Below are 18,583 nucleotides of genomic sequence, written 5' to 3'. Positions count from 1 at the left end.
TCCATTTGTCTCCTGGACACATTATCTGGATTTCCCATCACATTTAAAACTCAACAGATCTAAACATGAATTTATTGTCTTCACATGTCAGTTAAAATATCATCAGCTAAAAGTAACAGAATTTAAGTGTCAAACAAAATGAGGGTTATTTTTCCTACATAACAAGAAACCTGGAGATAGGTGCCTGCTGGTGTTGGTTCAGCAGTTCAATGATATCCTGGCTGGCAGGTCTGCAATTCTCTTGGCCTTTCCTCATAGTCACAAAATGTTCTACAGCTCTAGGCATCATGCCTGAGTTCAAGACAGGAAAAGAGGGAAGGAAGCAATGCCAGTGACAATTGAATCTTTTTTTTTTTAAATAAATAAATTTATTTATTTATTTATTATTTTTGGCTGCGTTGGGTCTTCATTGCTGCACACAGGCTTTCTCTAGTCGCGGTGAGCAGGGTCCACCCTTCATTGCAGTGCATGGGCTTCTCATTGTGGTGGTTTTTCTTGTTGTGGAGCACGGGCTCTAGGCTCACGGACTTTAGTGGCTGTGGCGCGTGGGCTCAGTAGTTGTAGCTCGCGGGTTCTAGAGCACAGGCTCAGTAGTTGTGGCACACAGGCTTAGTTGCTCTGCAGCATGTGGGATCTTCCTGGACGAGCGCTCAAACCTGTGTCCCCTGCATTGGCAGGCAGATTCTTAACCACTGCACCACCAGGGAAGTCCCACAACTGAACCATTTACCAAGACAATTTCAGGTTTTCCAGAAACCTCCCAACAGACTTCCACATAAATCCCATTAATCAGAACTGTGTCCTACTACCACCCCTACCTGCAAAGGATACCAGGAAGCAAGTACTTAACCTTCCTAGCCTCTAAATTGGACATAGGATTGGGTGACAGGTGAGCCCACCTACAGTATCTGTAACATTCTCCCCAAAACCTGCTCCATCGTCTATAAGCTCTATCTGTGTTAATGGTTCCACGATCTGCCTGGTTACTCACCCAAGTAAGAAACCCAGGAGTCATCATTCCCTCTGTTTCTCCTCCTATCCCTATATCCAATCTGTCTTGATCTTTCATCAAGCTTTTGAATACCTCTGAAATCTGAGCCTCCTTCCTAAACCCATTGCCACTGTCTTGGTTCAGGTTCTCATTTCTTACCTGAACTGCCATAGTAGTCTCTTAATTAGTCTCAAGCCTTAACTTCAAAGCATCCTCCATGCAGCCCCAATTTGACTAAAAATAGAAGTCTAACCATCTTATGCCCTGCTTTAGCTCCTGTCTCTGGCTTTGCATCATGTCTAGTTTAAAGGCTAACTTCCTTATTTAATTTAATGTAGTCTCCTACTTTCATATAATGATGTACTCTTGAACACGTGTTATCAGTTAGGATGTCCTAGTCCTGTCAAGGGTCAGCTCCCCTAAGGCACAGCTTTGTTGGAGGGTGGGTGGCTGGGGAAGTCTACACTCAAAATCTATATCTGTTACGTTAGGCAGGCAACCCTCTGTCTCTAATGCATGTGTGCTAAAATTGTAGTGTGAAAGAATAATAGATTTATAATAGGGGTTCTGTTCCCAGAGGGTCGAGAATGTATTTTGTCTTAGAGACATAAAATTCAACAATATATTTAAAGTATCATAGCATTGTTGTTCATTTAGTTCAGAGATTTACTGAACGCCTACCATGTACTGGACACTATTCTTTAGTTCTTTTCTTTTTGGATAGATCAGAGAGGACAATAAGTGTTTGACTGAAACTAAAGATGTGCCTCTTTCTGCATTCCTAATGACTTCCATCTCTGCCTCTATTTCACTATTTGGGGCTTATACTTATTACCAGAATCCACACATTCATTTTTCTGTCTTCTCTTCATTTTCATAAGTTAAAATTCATGAGATATTCAAACAAGTGTCCAAAGACACAGATGGTAAAGACGGCAACATGGTGGAAACTGACTGGTAGAGTACAACACAGTGATAGCTAACCCTTATATTGTACTTACTTACTCTGTGCCAGACACTGTTCTAGGTACTTTACAAATATTAACTCATTAACCTGCACAACTCCACGAGGTATGTACTAGTACCTCCATGTTGCAGATGAGGAAACTGAGGCCCCAGGACAGCTTGGCACTTTTGTGAGCTGACTGAAAGCTGTGCCCTAGCACCTTCTCCACTCACCTCCCTCTGCTCCACTTGGGCTGCTCCCCTTCTCACAGGCCCCCCAGGAGCCCCTGGCTTCTCCAGCCCTGTGCTTTGGCACCTGCGGCCCCGTCTGCTCTTCCCTTCTGCTCAGACTCGTTCAGGACTCGCTCAGGCCCACTGTCCTCAGCAAAGCCTTCCCTGCCCAGTGCCAAGAGGGCAGGCGGTGCTTACCAGAACCTTGCCCCACATCCTCACCTTGCTATAATTTGCTCATAGATCTGTCTCTACCACCAGAGCCAGTTGCAGCAGGCCTGGCTGTCTCCTCGTTGTCGAGTCCCTGAGGCTTGCTACTATCCCTGGCCTATAACGGGCACTTAAAGTTTTACTGAATTAATGCATAGGCTCCCTGGATTTTACACTTTCTTGTCGCCCCCGTACTGCCTGGCACCACATGTTGCAGACACTTAGTCATTCGGAGTGGGAGCCTGGTTTCCCCACCAGACCCCTAACTTAATAAAATAAAGCGAAACAAAACCTTCCCCCCTTTGCTCCCATTTCCACATCACAATAATCCCCGAGGATTTGGATTCCTTTCCAAGCTCTCCCATCAGTCGAATACAGCAGGACCCGGAGTGTCTGACTCCCCTCCAATGGCCAGGCCGAGCAGGATGGGTCGCAGTCTTCTGGGCGCAGGGAAGCCGCATCCCACGCCTTCTTCTCCCAGTTCTTGCCTATTAAGGTAAGAGTTGGAGTCGCGCGGAAGGGGCCGAGGGAGGGTCCCCTAGAAGCTGCTTCCGCGGCCTGTGCGCTCGCAAGGCGCTGGGGAATCACAACCTGGGACCGGATGCCCCGGGCCGGGTGTCCCGCGACGGGTACTGCCAGCTTCTGGGCGGCTTTGGGTCCTACTTATCTCTTCTACCCGAGGCCATCTTCCTAGTTTCCATAGCCACCAGGGCCGTGTCCTTATTCTCAACCATCACCGCAGGCCTCAAATGAGTCTTTGCACAGAGCTCTGATTAAATGAGTCTCGGGTCCCCAGTGGACGCTCCTTCCTCGCAGATGCTCCGATAACCACCGCGAGAGGGGTGCCTGCGGGGCTCGTCGCCCGGCCTGGGGAGGGAAGGAGGCGGCCTCTCGTTCCGGAGGTGAGCGGGGTACCTGCTCCTTCTGGCCGCTCGACCCCCACCCAGCGGCGCTCCCACCCATCGCCAGCCTCTTGGCTCGGGGTCCTCCCCGGCCCTCTCTCACCCTGTGCCGGCTCCAGCCCCGCCCCCCCGCCCCCCCGCCGGCCCCGCCCAAGGCCCCTCGCGCTCCGCCCCCTCCCCGCCGGCTCCCGGCGCTGCCGGAGCTCCGAGTCCGGGCCTGGGGACTCGGGATCCCGCCGCCGGGGCCGCAGCATGGGGCGCTTCGGCGGGGCCCTGCGGTGCATCAAGTACCTGCTGCTCGGCTTCAACCTGCTCTTCTGGGTGAGACCCGGAGCGGAAAGGGCCGGGCAGGGGAGGGGGCTGGGCGGGGACGCAGGGCAGGGGGCCCCGGGGAGCTGACCGCTGCGGCTTCCGAGCCGGGCTCCTGAAGGCAGGGTGTTCAAAAAGACGGAGGGAAGAAAAAGGCAGACAAAGCGGGCGGGGTGGGGAGGGGGGGAGGGAGGGAAAGATGGAGGGGGAGAGAACCGACAGAGAGAGAGATTGAGCAATGAGAAATGGTGAAAAGCGGGGAGACCCCGTGCGGCTCTTCCCTTTGAGGAACCTCTCTGCCTCGGTTTTCATCTGGAGTCTGGTAACACCAGGTGCGGGGCCACCAGCTTCTCTGCGCACACACCCCCTTCTCGCTCTGTCTTTCCGCTGGAGCAGGGGCCCGCCAGGGCGCCGGGACTGCCAGAGGTGGTGCCCCATCCGGAGTGTGCGGAGACATCACCTGGCTGTGGCGGGCTTGTGTAGGAAATTGGGGGTAGCAGTGGAAGTGGTATTGGTGGGGGTTCAGCCTTTTTCTGGGCATTAGGGGAGGGTACCGCTGGATGGAAGGAGGCGGTGGTGCTCTTCTGTGAGGGAATGGGCGGAAGGGAGGGGCTTGCAAGGGGCAGCAGCACCTCCCCACAAACCCCAGCTCAAAGCCTTTGCTAAATCCTACTGCTCCCAGAGATGATCTCATTCAACTTTGCGTTGAATGAACAACATTCCCAGGATTAGTGGTTCACCGGCTGATAGGGCCATGACCCTTGTCTCCTGTATTACTGGGACAAGATTAGGGCTAGACCATCCCTAGATTCCTGGATATTCTGCCTCAGGCCCTGAAGGACTGGGAGACAAGGTCTGAAAATTGTCTTGTCTGCACATTTCCTCTTGGGCTTCCTCAAGGGAATGTCAGTCACTATAACTGCTCAGACAGACCCTGAAGGAAAATACAGATCTTGCATTGGGTGAAGAAGTTCTTAAAGCTGGGAGGGAGCAGCAAGGGGGCTGGGTGCTTGAAAATAACTAGGATAGAGGAGGTTGCTGTTTGTCTTATCTGCTCTGGGGAGTTTGTTTTCCCGTGACTCCAACTAATTAATTATTGAAGGATGGTCTCTGCTTGTGTCTGCCAACCCATTAGCCCAGATGCCTGGGTGACTCCAGCAATTCCAAGCTCTCAGAGGTCAAGTTGCCATCCTCAGCATCCTGCAGCAGGGGAAGGTGTGAAGGAGGTACCCCATAGACAGCCCTGAATTTTAAAAATACACATGGCTTTTGTACGCTTGGGCATTTACATCCAGCATACTATCGGGAAGGGCATTTCTAAAGGCCCTTTATGTTGTGCTTTTGAATAGTCTGGCTTAATTTCAAAAGCTGTTAATTATAAATGTCATGCTTTAGTGACACTCTTCACTCTCACTGCTTACAAATTCAAAAGAGGTTTTATCGAAGTCTGAGAAGGAATTCTTAGGCTGGGTACAGTGCTTATTTAGTGCCTGATGCTGTGCCAGCCTTTCCAAGATAATAGGCAACATTTATTGAGCATTTTCAGTGTGTCAGGGACAGTGCTATGCACACTGCATTCATTATTAACTTAATCCTCACAACAATCCTGAGGTGCATACTGTTATTATCCCCATTCTTACAAATAAGGAAAAACTGAGGCTCAAATAGGTCCACTTGCCCAAGGTCACACAGCTAATGAGTGGCAGAGGTGGGACTCAGACTCAGCCTTCATGCTCCTAAGCACTGTGGTACATGTAGTTAACCAGTGGTTCTCAAAGTGTGAGTCCTGGGCCAGTAGCATCAGCACCTCCTGGGAACTTGCCAGAGACGCACATTCTCAGCCCCATCACAGGCCTGCTGAATCAGAAATTCTGGAGGAGGGACCCAGCAATCTATTTAAACAAGTCCAGGAAATGCTTATGCCTGCTCAAGTTTGAGAACCACTCTGTTAAAGAATCAATGCACAAGAACTGTAAAAATAATTTATATATGTAAATATAAATAAATATACATAATTTATATTGACAAAAGTATATATATATAATTTATAAATTAAAAATACTGTTCCCTAAGCTGCTAATCTAGTTGAGGAAATGACCAATGAATATAGAACAACAACAAACAAAAAACAACAGCATATAATCAAGTGACAAATTTCACACCTCTGGCTCTAAACACAGGAAGGAAGGGAAGTAGGAACAAAGCAATGTTAGAGTGCCTATCATGTATTAGCCGCTGGGGTTAGGCATGACCTTTTATATATTCGACCTAATTAAGGAGTTCCCAGCAATAGTGAGGAGTTGGGACAGTTGTCCCGAAGAAGGGGACGTTTAAGCTGAAGATTGAAGGACTGGTAGGATGGAGGTGGACAAGGGTGAGGGGGGTGACACACCACCCACGGGCAGAGGAACAGAGCAAGGGTGAGTGTGACCACCAGCTGACAAAAGGATCAGGCTCAAGTGCAGAGACCGCAAGCAGAGTGTGCTTGAGCAAATTACCTTTACTTCTAGCCCTGTTTTCTCAGCTGAACAATTGAGGTAAAAGAGTTGCTGAGAGGATTCAAAGGAAATATGTAAAGTATCTGACTTCACCTTCCTGTGAGCCCAGTATGTAGTAAGTGCTCAAATTTTTTTAATTATTACTTTTATTATTAAGTGCCTGGCACATAGAAAGCATTTAATAAAAGTTAGCGCTCTTTCCCCACAGTCCCTTAGTATCGGGGAATAGTCTATATCTTTGCCAAGTAACTTACAGCTTGTCTTTGCTTTAGGATGACTACACACTGGCTTCTCAGTTTGTACTTGTGGATTTTCCCCACTAGGACTTAGAATACTCTGAGAGCAGGAATCTTTTTCTGTCTTGTTCATGGATATATCTCCAGCGCCTAATAGTACCCAGCTTATAGAAGACATTCCATAAACATCTGTAGAAAGAATTGATGAATCTACAGGTTAGGGAACTGGATACAAATGGCCTTCCCGATTTGCAAAGGTAATCAATTGTCAACTTTATCTGGAGGACTGAGCCTGTCTCTTCCTGCTCATTCCCTGTCGGTTTGTTCTTTGTACAGATTGGGCCCAGGAGGAGAATATGGGGCCTTCCTCACTCTCAGTTCCATGGGGAATGGGGACCAGGGACCAGCAGCAGTCACAGACAGCTCTCCCATGTCTATAACTGTACAACCAAAGGGAAAGGGGCGACCTGAAACAGGCTCCTAATTATTTAGAGGAAAGCGATTGTTTGGGATAAATTGTCTAGATGTGTACCTTCGCTGTAACTGAGGGAACCTGATTCCAGGAAAGCCCCACCCTAGTTTTTGAAGTTGTTTTTTTTCCTGGTTAGAGGGTTTGTGGGAAGTTTGGGGAAGGGGGAGAGGGCAGGGGACAGTTTTCCTGGAAGGACAGGCATTCGCCATGACTTCAGGCGTTCTATTTACACACTCTTAGATGCTTGTGTGCCTGTCCTTCTGAGGTCTGGGGTCCCCCTGGGTGACACCATTTCCTTTCCTGTCAGGAACTCACCAGAAGGCAGACGCAGAGGCTGGGTGGGGTATGTTTTGTGATCTGCAAATCGATTCGCAACCTCCTTCTGGCAGCTGGGTGAAGTTTCCCTAGGCTGTGCTCCTGGTTTTATAAACATTCAGCTAGAGCCTGCCAGAGCCAGCAGAGCACTCCCCGGCCCAGGGCTGCTGACTGTGCTCACCATTGAATTTTAACAAAACAAAAGTAAAGCCTGGCCCCAAGCCCCACTAAATTAATTTCTCTTTTCATGGCTGATGTCTAACATGAAACCCCTCCCAATATCTGTCATGTCTAAATTCGGACATTACAGTCAGATAGCATGGCATGGTCCCATGCCTTTCACTGCGATCACCTTTTTTTTTTTTCCCCTCCGTTGCATAGTGATATAAATAAAACACCACAATCTACCAAGCCACGTGTGTTGGTTTAAAGAAGAAAGAAAAAAACCTGGGCTCTGTTTATTCCTCGGTTTGTTGTTGTGTACTCGGCGTTTTCCCACCGCTGTGCTGTGTGAGCTGCTCAGGGTCGCCGACCAACAGGAAGCAGGACCGTTCATTGTTGAAAGTCAGATGCCATATATGGCTTGTTTGAAGTTGCTCTCCTTTCCTTCTCACTGTTATTAATGCAGCTCTGGAGTTTCACTTGGTGATGCCTAACAGGTGCTTTTAGGAAAGACCGTGTCTCGTGGGCTTACGAGATGTCTGACTTGTCTACTCCTCTTTCCCAAATTCATTTCAAACTGTAGCTCCAGAGCTACCACCTGTCAGAAAGACTTGTTTAAAAAAATACCCGAAGAAAGTATTCTATGGGTCCACCCGAAAGCTAGACCACCCCAGAAGGCAGATAGGAATTTCCTTGACCCTGTCGTTGGATAGTCTCCATTTCTGATTTCTGTCAAGGTGGGGAGAGAGCGGCAGCCTCCCCTATTTTGGACCAGAGGGGCCCAGTGGTGCTGGGAGGGGCAGGACTCTATGATAGGAGCCAGCCTGCAGAAGCCAGAGCTATGGTTCCAGGAGTCTGGTAGACCTCGGCCAGGTCTAGGCAGCATGGCAATTCACATCCACGAATTAAAAGCCTGGAAGGTGGATACTGGCATCTCGCTTCCTGGGTTTATTCCTGGCCATAGTATTTACTAAACAGGGGTGCTTTGTTAGTAAGCTGTTTAACCTCTTTGAGCCTCCATTTTCTCATCTATATAATGGACATAATCAAGTATCAACATCAGTGTATGACTTTGGTGCAGATAAAAGAGTAAATATATGTAAAGTATTAAGTATGGTACATGAGATAGTAAATATTCAGTAACATAGATATGTATTACTGGTAGTCATATTTAAACACTAGAAAACAAGTGGGAAAGTGGAATCTAGAATCCAAGAGATTCATAAAGGTAAGGAGAAGTAGGAAACAGGTGTCCTAAGTCCAACCAACCAAGCAAAGTGGCAAGAGTCTTGTAGCTTATCAAAGGCCTGAAGTCTAAAGGAAAGGTTCTTTCCTCTGCAATTAGTCACTCAGCCAGTACGTGCTCACCACCAGCTATGTGCCCAGCACCCTACCAAATGCTGGGCATTCAGAAATGGTTGAGACGCAGTCCTTGATCTTGAGGCACTCAAAAGACCTTTATTTGGTGCTCCTTTGTGCCTTTGAGTATAGTTTACTGACTCTTTAATGTCTTTGCTCCTCGGGGCAGGGAGTGTGCTGTGCTGGTATCCTTCTTCTTCCATATCTCAGCACCTAGAATAGCTTCGGCAGTCACTGGCACAGCTCTGGCTAACAGACCCTAGCGCTGGAGCTGTTTGTTTGTTCCCCGCCCTGCTTCTGTGCTACCAAGGGAAGGCCAGGGGGTAGAAATAGGAAAACCTTTGGTGATCAGTGCCTCTCAAACTTGAACATGAATACAAATCTTGTTCAAATATATATTCTGATTTGGTAGGTCTGCATTTCTAAGAAGCCCCCAGATGCTGTTCATGCTGCTGGTCCAGGGAACACACTTTGAGAAGCACCGGTTTAGAGGTGGCCTTAAGAGGTCAAAGATCCACTGGTGGCTCTCATTTCTGAATGGGGCAGGGAGCGCCCTTCCTTTAGGCCTGCTCACCTGGCTTCCTTGTGGCAGTTCTCTTAATTCCATTTACCACTTTACCGTTATTCTTCTAAGAATTTTCTTTTACACTGAGACTTGTTGGTTTCTACAATTACCAGGAGGCCACCTGTCCATTGCCCATTATGTTTCACTGTGTTATTCCAGAATATGTAGTATCTTTGGGTCTCCAATCATGTGTGACAAAAGAGAACATAACTTCCATTCCCCACCTTCACACTGACAGTTAATATCACAACAGGGCTGTTCTCCTAAAGCAAGTGACACTCTACGAACCATCATGTCACGCTTGCAAAGGAATTAAGGAGAAGGAATTGAGAAAGAAGCCCATAAGATGGGGCGGCCAGATGGGCTGAAAGCACATGATACAGACGAATAGGGGTTACCTTGCCTTGCTTTTTTCATCGTCTTTGGATTTAATTAGGGACAAAAATAACATTCATATGATGCTTTGGTTTAAAAATGCTCTTACATACATTATCCCATTTGATCATGAATCACAACAATCCCATGAAGTAATGTAATCCCCGTTTTACAGATGTGAAAGCCGAAAGGCAAGCACAGTATGTCTGGGGTCCAAGAGTTAGGGAGGAGCAAAGCCAAGATTCACACCTTGGTCTTCTGATTTTAAACCCTGTGTTCTTTTCACTGTACACATTTATGAGGGCACATGGAATGTAAGGTATAATAAATGCTACTGGCTTAGAAAACGTGAAGTTTATGGCTGGGGAGATTATATCCAGTGTTGGATTGTCTTGATGCATTCCAGAAATGCAGGTGCAAAGAGGTGCATAACGCTCTGGCATGTGGGAGAAAGAAGAGAAAGTCTGAGAACACCCCTGATTGGTTTAAGGCAGAGGAAAAGCAAGATGGGAATTGAGAAAGGGTATGTATCAAGAGACAGTGTTTAAAATTAGTTTCAGTAGCAAAAACTTGAAGAAGAATATTAAGCATTATCTAAATGGAAGGTACGTGCTGGCTGCTTCCCCATGCACATTTTGTATATTAGCTTCCTTAATCCTTACAATGACCTTCTGAAATAGCAGCTATTGTCACCCCTAGTTTATATATAAGGAAACAGAGGTACAGAGAGTTTAAGAGCCTTGTCCGAGGCCTCAGAGCTGGCCAGTGGCAGAGCTGGGTTTCTGTGCGTGGCCCCAGAAACTGTCCGCTTAACCACTCCAAGTCTACAGACTGACAAGAAGAGAAGATTGAAGCTGTGATGAGCATGTGAATTCCAGACCTGCACTCTCCAATATGGCGGCTGTGCTACTAACCACATGTGGCTTTTCACACTTAAATTAATCTATATTAAAAGGAATTTAATAGTCACCTTCTAAGTTGCACTAGCCACGTCTCAAGTGCTCAGTGACCATGGGTGGCTAGTGGCTGCAGTATTGGACAGCACAGACAGAGAACATTTATATTTACATCACTGGAGAAAGTTCTTTTGGATAGCTCTGGCCTAAATATAGTTATTCTTTCTCTCATAAGTCATCTTTTCCTGTTTTTCTCTTATTGGGTCTTAGAAAAACTAAAACTAAAGAGAGAGGGGGAACATACTTTCTGGAAAGCAGGACCGACATACCTAGTATAGAGGTTTAGAAACTCAAGGGAATCCCAGCTGTCATGGAAAGAGTGTAGTGCTAAAATAAAAATTCGTAGAGGAAGGCAGCCGAGGACTAAATCATTAGAATCATGGCCATGGTGTTTCCTATCCTGAGTCGGATTAAGTTTTCAGTTTGAATATAACATTAGTGAGTCTACCGCCATAATAACAATAAGTGCTGGGCAATCACAGTTCCGAGTGGTTCTAAGCGTGTAAGGTGAACTCATGTAATCTCTTAAGGAGGCACTATTATTACCCCCATGTTGCAGCTGAGGAAGCTGAAGGTTAGTGAGGTTAAGGGACTTGCCTGAGATCACAGGACTACTAAGTGGCAGAGCCTGATTCAAACCCGGGCTGCCTAGAACCCCGTTTTTATCTGCTGCAACTCCTCGACAACACAGCGTATACATGTGGATTGTTTTTGTTACTATCCTGTCCAAGAGCATCATTATTCAGTCTGAATACTCAGAAGAGGTAAAATGTTCTACAAGAGCAGTTGGGGAATGTTCCAAGGTGTGTGGCAAGCCCTGTCCTCCCCATTGTAATGGTGACTGGGAAAGAGTCAGTTTATAAACTGGGGCAAAGGAATTAGGCAGGGACAACAGAGCCCCCCAGTGGGGCAGGGATGGGGCCTGGAAGCTGCTGTCACTCATCCAGGAAGCCCACGTGGTCTCCCTGTGCTCCCTGTACCCGTCTAGTCCCCTGTAAGTGGCCCAGTGCTGCCTGCCTCTCTGACCCCAAATGATTTCTGGTCAAATTGCTGTTAAGAAAAATTCACTCTAGAATACAAGACTTTCAGGATTCCATTCAAGCTAACTTTTGAATAAACAAAGTGTTTTGGCTTGTTCCAATCTAACCTGAGTTTTACCTGAAGCGTTTTTTTCTCCCATTGTGTCTGTAACAACTAAAACCGGGTGAAGATCATTATTATTGATTGATATTCAAAAATCCTGTTTATCTGCTCAAGAGTAGTTCTCTCAAACTACCTTGAAAAATATTAGGCTGTAAAATAAATATTGTTTAATGTTCCATCTTTGCTTATGTAAAAGTGCAATATAGTTGAGATGTCATAGACGTCAGGGTAGCCCTCAAAGTCCTGTTTACTCAGAGGGCAAGCCTGGGATAAGAGCCAGCTGGATGCTGCCAGGAGAAAGTTCAGAGATCACAGAAAAGACCATTATTGTCCTCCTGGAGCTCGTCCCCCCGGTCAGGTAGACAGACACTGGCTTTAAATCCCTTTGATAACTTGGTGGATTGGATTTTACTTTAGTTGTATTTGATCTTCATTTGATAAAGCCGTCTGCTCAGTGGAATCATTAGCCAGTAGCCTGTGGCATTTGTTTTTACTGTATGAAGAAAACTATACAGCCATCATCTTTCTCCTAATTCTTACTGATCTCTCCTCTCCTTTTCCCTGTATCTCTTTAGAAAAAGGCATTGTGTACAACCACTGAATAAATACATACACTTTCCATATCTATATTTATCTGCTTTATCATTCAGAGCAAGCTTTTCATCCTGGCTCAGTTCCCTTCCCCTGAGCTTAGTATCCCCCCAGCACTTTTGTACTATCCCCCACCCCCACCCCCCAGCAATGTCAATTGATCCACACGAGTTAACTCTAACAACCTAAACAAACAGCAGAAGGTATAATTAGGACAAATATGTAGCCCAATTATCTTTCTGGAGATGCATAGAACACTCCTGCTCTATTGTGGTTTGAATTGCAGAACCCATCCATTAGTGCAGAGAATTAAGCATTGATTTTTAAAATATATCCTTACCTGAAGGAAGTCTTTCAGGAATTTCTTAGCATAAGCTTGTTCTTATGAAATTGTTGTGAGGAAAATAATAGGGGAAATCAGAAACACTGGCAACTAACCAGTGCGTTTCCAGACTGACAGCCGCGCATTTCCAACCTAGCAGCCGTCTCATCATATGCTGTCGTAGTCCTGCCTCCCAATTCCACCTCACCGGGTCCTGATGTTGAGGCAAGGACAGCAAGCTTCCTCAGAGGTGGTTTCACCTGGATGTCATATGGCATTTGGCTCTTGGATTTCTTCTGACAAAATCCTTGATTTTGAGGAAGTGCCATCTCAATCCTTGCCTTGCTTTCACTGCATAATTGGATGAAAATCTTGGGAGCTGGCTTACCTCTTTGAGAAAATTAGTATCATCTTCTAGAGCAAATGTGCTTCCGACTTTTTCCTGCTAAAAGGATGAAACTCCCACTACCCTTATGGTATCATAATGTGATTTGCAATCAGATCAAGAATTGTGAATGTTCATTACCTGATTCCATCTGGGGTGAGAATTGCCACCAAGAGCAAGTATTAGCTTAAAAGCTTTTAATGACATTTCTAGGATTGAAGTGTCATTTCCCTCTGAGTGACGTCATCCCAAAGAATAGAATTGCAAAAGAGTTGGGTATGTATGTACATGGTATTCACCCTGGAGGGGCAGGAATACAGAATTCATTTTGTTTATTTTTTCATTCAAGTGCATTGTGTGTGTGTGTGTGTGTGTGTGTGTGTGTGTGTTGCCATGATTACATTAAGTATTCATATGTCTTGCCTATAAAAGGCATGTATAGATTTATTCCTTGTGTCCATGCCTGATGCATGGCACACATCCCTGCAGGCTTGGAAAACACAGAACTGATACTACCTTCTCTAGTTTTGTTTTGTTTTTCTGTGGGAAAATGTTTTGCTGAGTATATTCAACAGTGTATTCACACAGTGCCATCTGAGGTGTCTGCGCAGTATTTCCCAGGTGCAGATGAATTTGAAATCAGTACTTTGGGAAGTATTCCCTTGGAGGGCTGTGAAGGAGTTTGTTCACAATTGCTTCTATCAGCCTGTCTTAGGTCAAGTCGCCATAAAAAAAAAAAAAAAAACAACTATAGATTGGGTGGCTTAAACAATAGGAATTTATTTCTCACAGTCCTGGAGCCTGGAAAGTCAAGATCAAGGTATCAGCTAATTCAGTTCCTGGTGAAAGCTTTCTTCCTGGCTTGCAGACAGCTGCCTTCTCCCCGTGTCCTACGTGGCAGAAAGCACTCTCTGGTGTCTCTTATGAGGGAATCCCATCTTGGGAGCCCCACCCTCATGACCTCATTTAATCCTAATCACCTCCCAAAGGCCCCACCTTGAAATGCCATCACATTGAGGGTTAGGGCTTCAACGCATGAATTGTGGCAGGGAGCACAGTTCAGTCAACAGCACAGCCTAAACTGTACCTTTGTGAAGGCCCTCCATGCATTCATTTAACAGATGTCTGTTGGGAGGTGGCTGTGCAAGGCAGAGGGGTAGGTGCTTGGGACGCAGCAATATAAACCCTGTCCCTTCCCTCACATAGCTCAGGACTTAATTTTTCTTTTTTAATTACAGAAATATTTAAACAGAAGTGGTTATATGAGACATGGAGGAAGACACACACCTGGGCTAGGCTAGGCTTCGCAGAGGAAGTGACATGAGAGCTGACAGCTGTGAGTGGGTGTGAGCCAGGTGGAGGGGAGCAGAGGAGAACTTTGTAAGCTAAGGAAATAGCAAGAGCAGGGTCCCCAAGTGGGAAAAGGAACTGAAACTGTGTGGCTAGAGCTTCTGAGGATAATTAACTGGGTCTCCTATCTAGGGAAAAGCACATGAGCTGCCTGAGAACATCCCTAAGTGATGCTTTTTACCCAGAAAGGGAGCTTTCTGGTGGGTTTAGTCATCAGACAGCACAGTAGCATGTATTCGCTCTTTGTGATCAGGGTGGGCTACCTTCTGCTGGAGGCAGGGGGTGGAGGTGGGGGGGGCTGAGAAGAATGAAGGACCCAGGCCTGGGGAGTGATCTTCGCATTTTTGTATCTCAGCACTACCCTCCCTCCAATTTGGTGCCTTCCTAAGAACCACGTTTGTGATTCATGAAAAAAAAATTTTTTTAAGTAAAAGAATATGTCCTCAAGATAGAACATTTCATCAGCAATCCCAGGAGAGTGGAAATAAATACAGCACAATATAATTGAAATCCAATAACAAGCTTTGCTTCATGTTAAATGACTTGTTTTCTGGCAGATAAACATTAATTAAAGGAAACTTTTTGTTCATCCCCTTTGCTTTAAAAGTTTTCCAGTTGGGTCTGTAGTCCTCTTTTCTGCTGCTTTAGTTTTAGAACACATACAGTCTTCTCCATGGACATATGCTTACAATTTGCAACTTTGTCCTGCAGACTCTCTGGAATATGGTTAGCTACTGAAATGACTTGTCCATGAAAATGCATAATGTAATTGTACCAGGTAATCCCCGATCTAATGTCATCGTCTATTCCTTACATTTCTATCTTCTTTTTCTATTTTACTTCTCTCTTCTTTTTAACTAGTGTACACACTTTTGCCCTCAAAATCCTGTTGCATCACATTCTCTGAGTGCTTAATGCACAATTGGTGCACAGAAGACAAATGGTGATGCAAAGAATGATGACATCTGGGGTCTTCTCAGGGGCTGGTTCTCTGACCTGCATTGTTAGAGTCCCTCTTGGGCCACAGAGGTGGGATCAGTTTCTCCACTAGCCCCTGAGATCCTTTGGAGAAGGAACTGGATCTTCCTTATCTATGAATCCTTGCCTCCTGGCTCAGGACAGATGCTCAGCAAATGTTTATTAAATGATTAGCATCAAAGCCCTACTCATGCTGTTGTATGAAAAAGTCCATCCCTGGAAAAACAGTATTTCTAATGGTAATTGTTCCAAAGGCATGGGGATTGGTACTAGTCGCGGATGCGGAGTAGCCCTCGGCAAAGTTCTTCGGTTGGTAGAGCGGATCCACCATGGTCCTTGCCGATCACCGCGTCCAGCCCCTAACATCCCCCCTCTGGCCTTCAACCACTCAGGTCGTTACCTTTGGCTTCTCATCGTGTCTGGCATCAGGCAGCACTCGTGCTGCTCATTGCCCCCGTCAGAATGAGGGCTCCCGCCTCCCCTCTCCTCAAGGCCCTGCCATGGACTTTCCACAATGGTAGCAAGCTTAGTACAAGCCGTGAGCCGTGTGCCCTAACTCCTGTTTCAAGCCCCAGACTCCAACCTTCCCCAGATTCCTCTCTCTCCCCAGCACAGGGTTCCATGAAAGGCAGCGCAGCCCTTACCCACACTGTTCCCTCTGCCTGGCATTCACTCCTCCCTCCAGTCCCTCCCTGCTCCGACACTTCTAACTCATTCTTCAAGCTGTAAGTCAAAATGGAACACCTGCTGCACGCTGGTCATCACGCTTTGCTCTAATCCCTGGGCAGTGAAGCAGGTCCGTGGAGCACACTTCCTGCGTCCTGTGGCATTTATTAGTTTACGGGATTATCTTCCATGTCAGACTTTTCATGTCTTTTTCATCATTGCTTCCCTAATGCTTAACACGGTACCCAGTCAGGACCATAGTTACCTCCTCCGTGAAAGACAGGGAGGAAGGAGAGCAGATGAGGACGGGCGGGGGCACGAGAAGGAAAGCAACATGAAGGGGCAGCCTCTCCATCCTTATTTGTTCTCATGTTGGCTGCAGTGTTGAGGTGCAACCAGAGGTACAGTGTTGTATCTGAATGCAAAGGAGGGGCTGAGAATAGGGGCATGGGGTGGGGTTGGGGGGTTGGTCTAGTAGGGTTAAAATTTAGCACTAGAGGCTGCTCAGTGAGACTTCTCTTCCCGGGTATGGGACGCACAGAGCAATGGGCCTTACTGACACCAGACTTGCTCACTTTGCCCCTGACTGGACTGGACTTGGTGTGAATTTTTTTTTTTTTTTTTTTTTTTTTTGCGGTACGCGGGCCTCACACTGTTGTGGCCTCTCCCGTTGCGGAGCACAGGCTCCGGACGTGCAGGCTCAGCGGCCATGGCTCACGGGCCCAGCCGCTCCGCGGCACGTGGGATCTTCCCGGACCGGGGTACGAACCCGTGTCCCCTGCATCGGCGGGCGGACTCTCAACCACTGCGCCACCAGGGAAGCCCGGTGTGAATTTTTTTCAAGCAATTTCAGGTGTGTGATAGAGCAACCAAGGTCCAGTGAACACAGAGTATTTCAAGAGTCTTGAAAGAACAGCGAGTTACAAAGGACCAAAGGGCTTCATTGTCTCTGTTGATGCCACTTTCCAAATCGGGGATGGCTGTCATCAGGCGCAGCCTCGGGCTTGACCTGGCCCCGCCCACAGTTTTCCTGATCCGGCGGCATGCTGGGAGGATTCCCTCCGCAGTGACGACATTCAGCCACACCACAGTTTCCTTGACCCAGGAGGAAAGCCTGGGTTTGGGGTTGGCGGGGTGTGGACGAGCAGGCGCCGAGTTTTTCTCATTTTGCCCCTTGGCTTTAAATTGCAGCCTCTCTTTTAATTTTCCATTATGCATCAAACACATCGGTGCCAAAAATGGACAAATGTATTCCGTCTGGGAGGATGATCCCAGACAGCTATAAATTAGAGCTTGTGGTCAGAGGTGCCAAAAATGTGGCCTCGTGATAGGGTGTCCCTGGGACCAGTCACCTCCTCCACAGTCTGCTCGGTGATTACAGGCCTTGGCCTGACGCCTCCATCAACAGATTTTCGCTTCGTACTTGGAAACTCTTTCCACCGAGTTGCTGCAGAGGCGGCGTAGGCAGGGCTGCCTGTGAGGCTTTGCTGGGCACATCTGTCCCAGGGAGCCCCTAGCACTCCAAGGATGGGGCTTTCCCAAGGGCATCAGAAAACAGCAGTGACCTCACAATGACCTCTTCCCTGCACCAGAAACAGCAATGACCTCAAAGCCGATTTCCTCCCAAACTAAAGCACAGCCCAAGAAAACTCTCCCCATTTTTTTTCTGGACTGATCAGTTAAACTACCATATCACACTTTTAAACTTACAAGAGTAATACCTGCTTCACGCACAAACCTTAGAAAGTATCGTGAAAAGAGAAAAGTCACCTGTAATTTTACCTGTCAAAGAAAAGTATTGTTAATGTTTTGACATGACTTCTCGGAATATTTTTCCACGCCTTGCTACCCTTTTAAAAAATGCAAAAACCTTTGAAAGCTGGTTGCACCCAGTTCCTTTAGCTGTTCCTCACATTATCTAATTAGTGCTTTCGTCTAAGTACTGGAAACTTTTAGTTGTTCCACATTAGAGAGTCCAGCTGGTAGACCTCTGCCCCTCCAGTTCCTCCTGCAGCAGTCATGCTGCTCTGCTTAAGAAGCTGGCCATGGAGGGAATGGGCCTTGGGAAGATGGAGAGTGAAGAAAGATAAAGTCCTCATATATATTCAGACAGATAGCCCCGGCCCTTTACAAATAGCCCACAGACAGAAGGATCTTGTATAAACAGGGCTCTGGTCTGACCCTGACTTTGACATCATTTTTCCTTATTAAACCTCTACTTCTCTGACTTGTGTGCTTCTCTCCCTTTTGCCGGCATCTGTGTCTACTCTTCCCTGCTGGGGCGGGGGCAGCCTCTAAACTGTTGGTCTGGGGATGGGTTAGGGGAGCCCAACACTAACTGGATGGGTTGGCAGAACCACGGGGCTCTTTCTACATCTCTGCTCACTTGTGGTGCCTTGAGTCCAGAAGGTGCCAGTGGCCATCTGTTGATTGACACAATGAAATTCGAGATGGGTGTTTGTGGAGAGAGAGGAGCCTGCTGGCGGGCCTTTGTGACAGTCCTGGGAAGGAAAGGCTTCCAGCTCAGGTGCGGAGCCTCACAAAAGTCCTCCGAGTGGCGGAGAGGAAGCGGGCCATGACTCTACCAGCTGCCAGCCTGCCCAGCCGCTGCCTGCGCCGGCC

At 47.0% G+C, this 18,583-nt stretch overlaps 1 protein-coding gene across 1 annotated transcript in view; it reads left to right on the top strand.

Annotated features, from left to right (window-relative positions):
• Positions 1-3,470: 3,470 nt before the first annotated feature.
• The window catches only part of TSPAN2 (tetraspanin 2), a 41,989-nt gene continuing 26,876 nt past the window's right edge, over positions 3,471-18,583 (top strand). Inside the window, exon 1 of the mRNA XM_027090967.1 lies at positions 3,471-3,600. Coding sequence (XP_026946768.1) covers positions 3,532-3,600 — 69 coding nt within the window. The 5' untranslated portion in view covers positions 3,471-3,531. The remainder of the gene's footprint in view (positions 3,601-18,583) is intronic.

This window comes from Aethalodelphis obliquidens, unplaced genomic scaffold (assembly GCF_003676395.1).
Source record: "Aethalodelphis obliquidens isolate GAN/ISIS:26980383/991018 unplaced genomic scaffold, ASM367639v1 scaffold70, whole genome shotgun sequence".
Classification (NCBI taxonomy): Eukaryota; Metazoa; Chordata; class Mammalia; order Artiodactyla; family Delphinidae; genus Aethalodelphis; species Aethalodelphis obliquidens.
The sequence above is the reverse complement of the archived record's forward strand: the minus strand, read 5'-3'. Positions and strand labels throughout refer to the sequence as shown.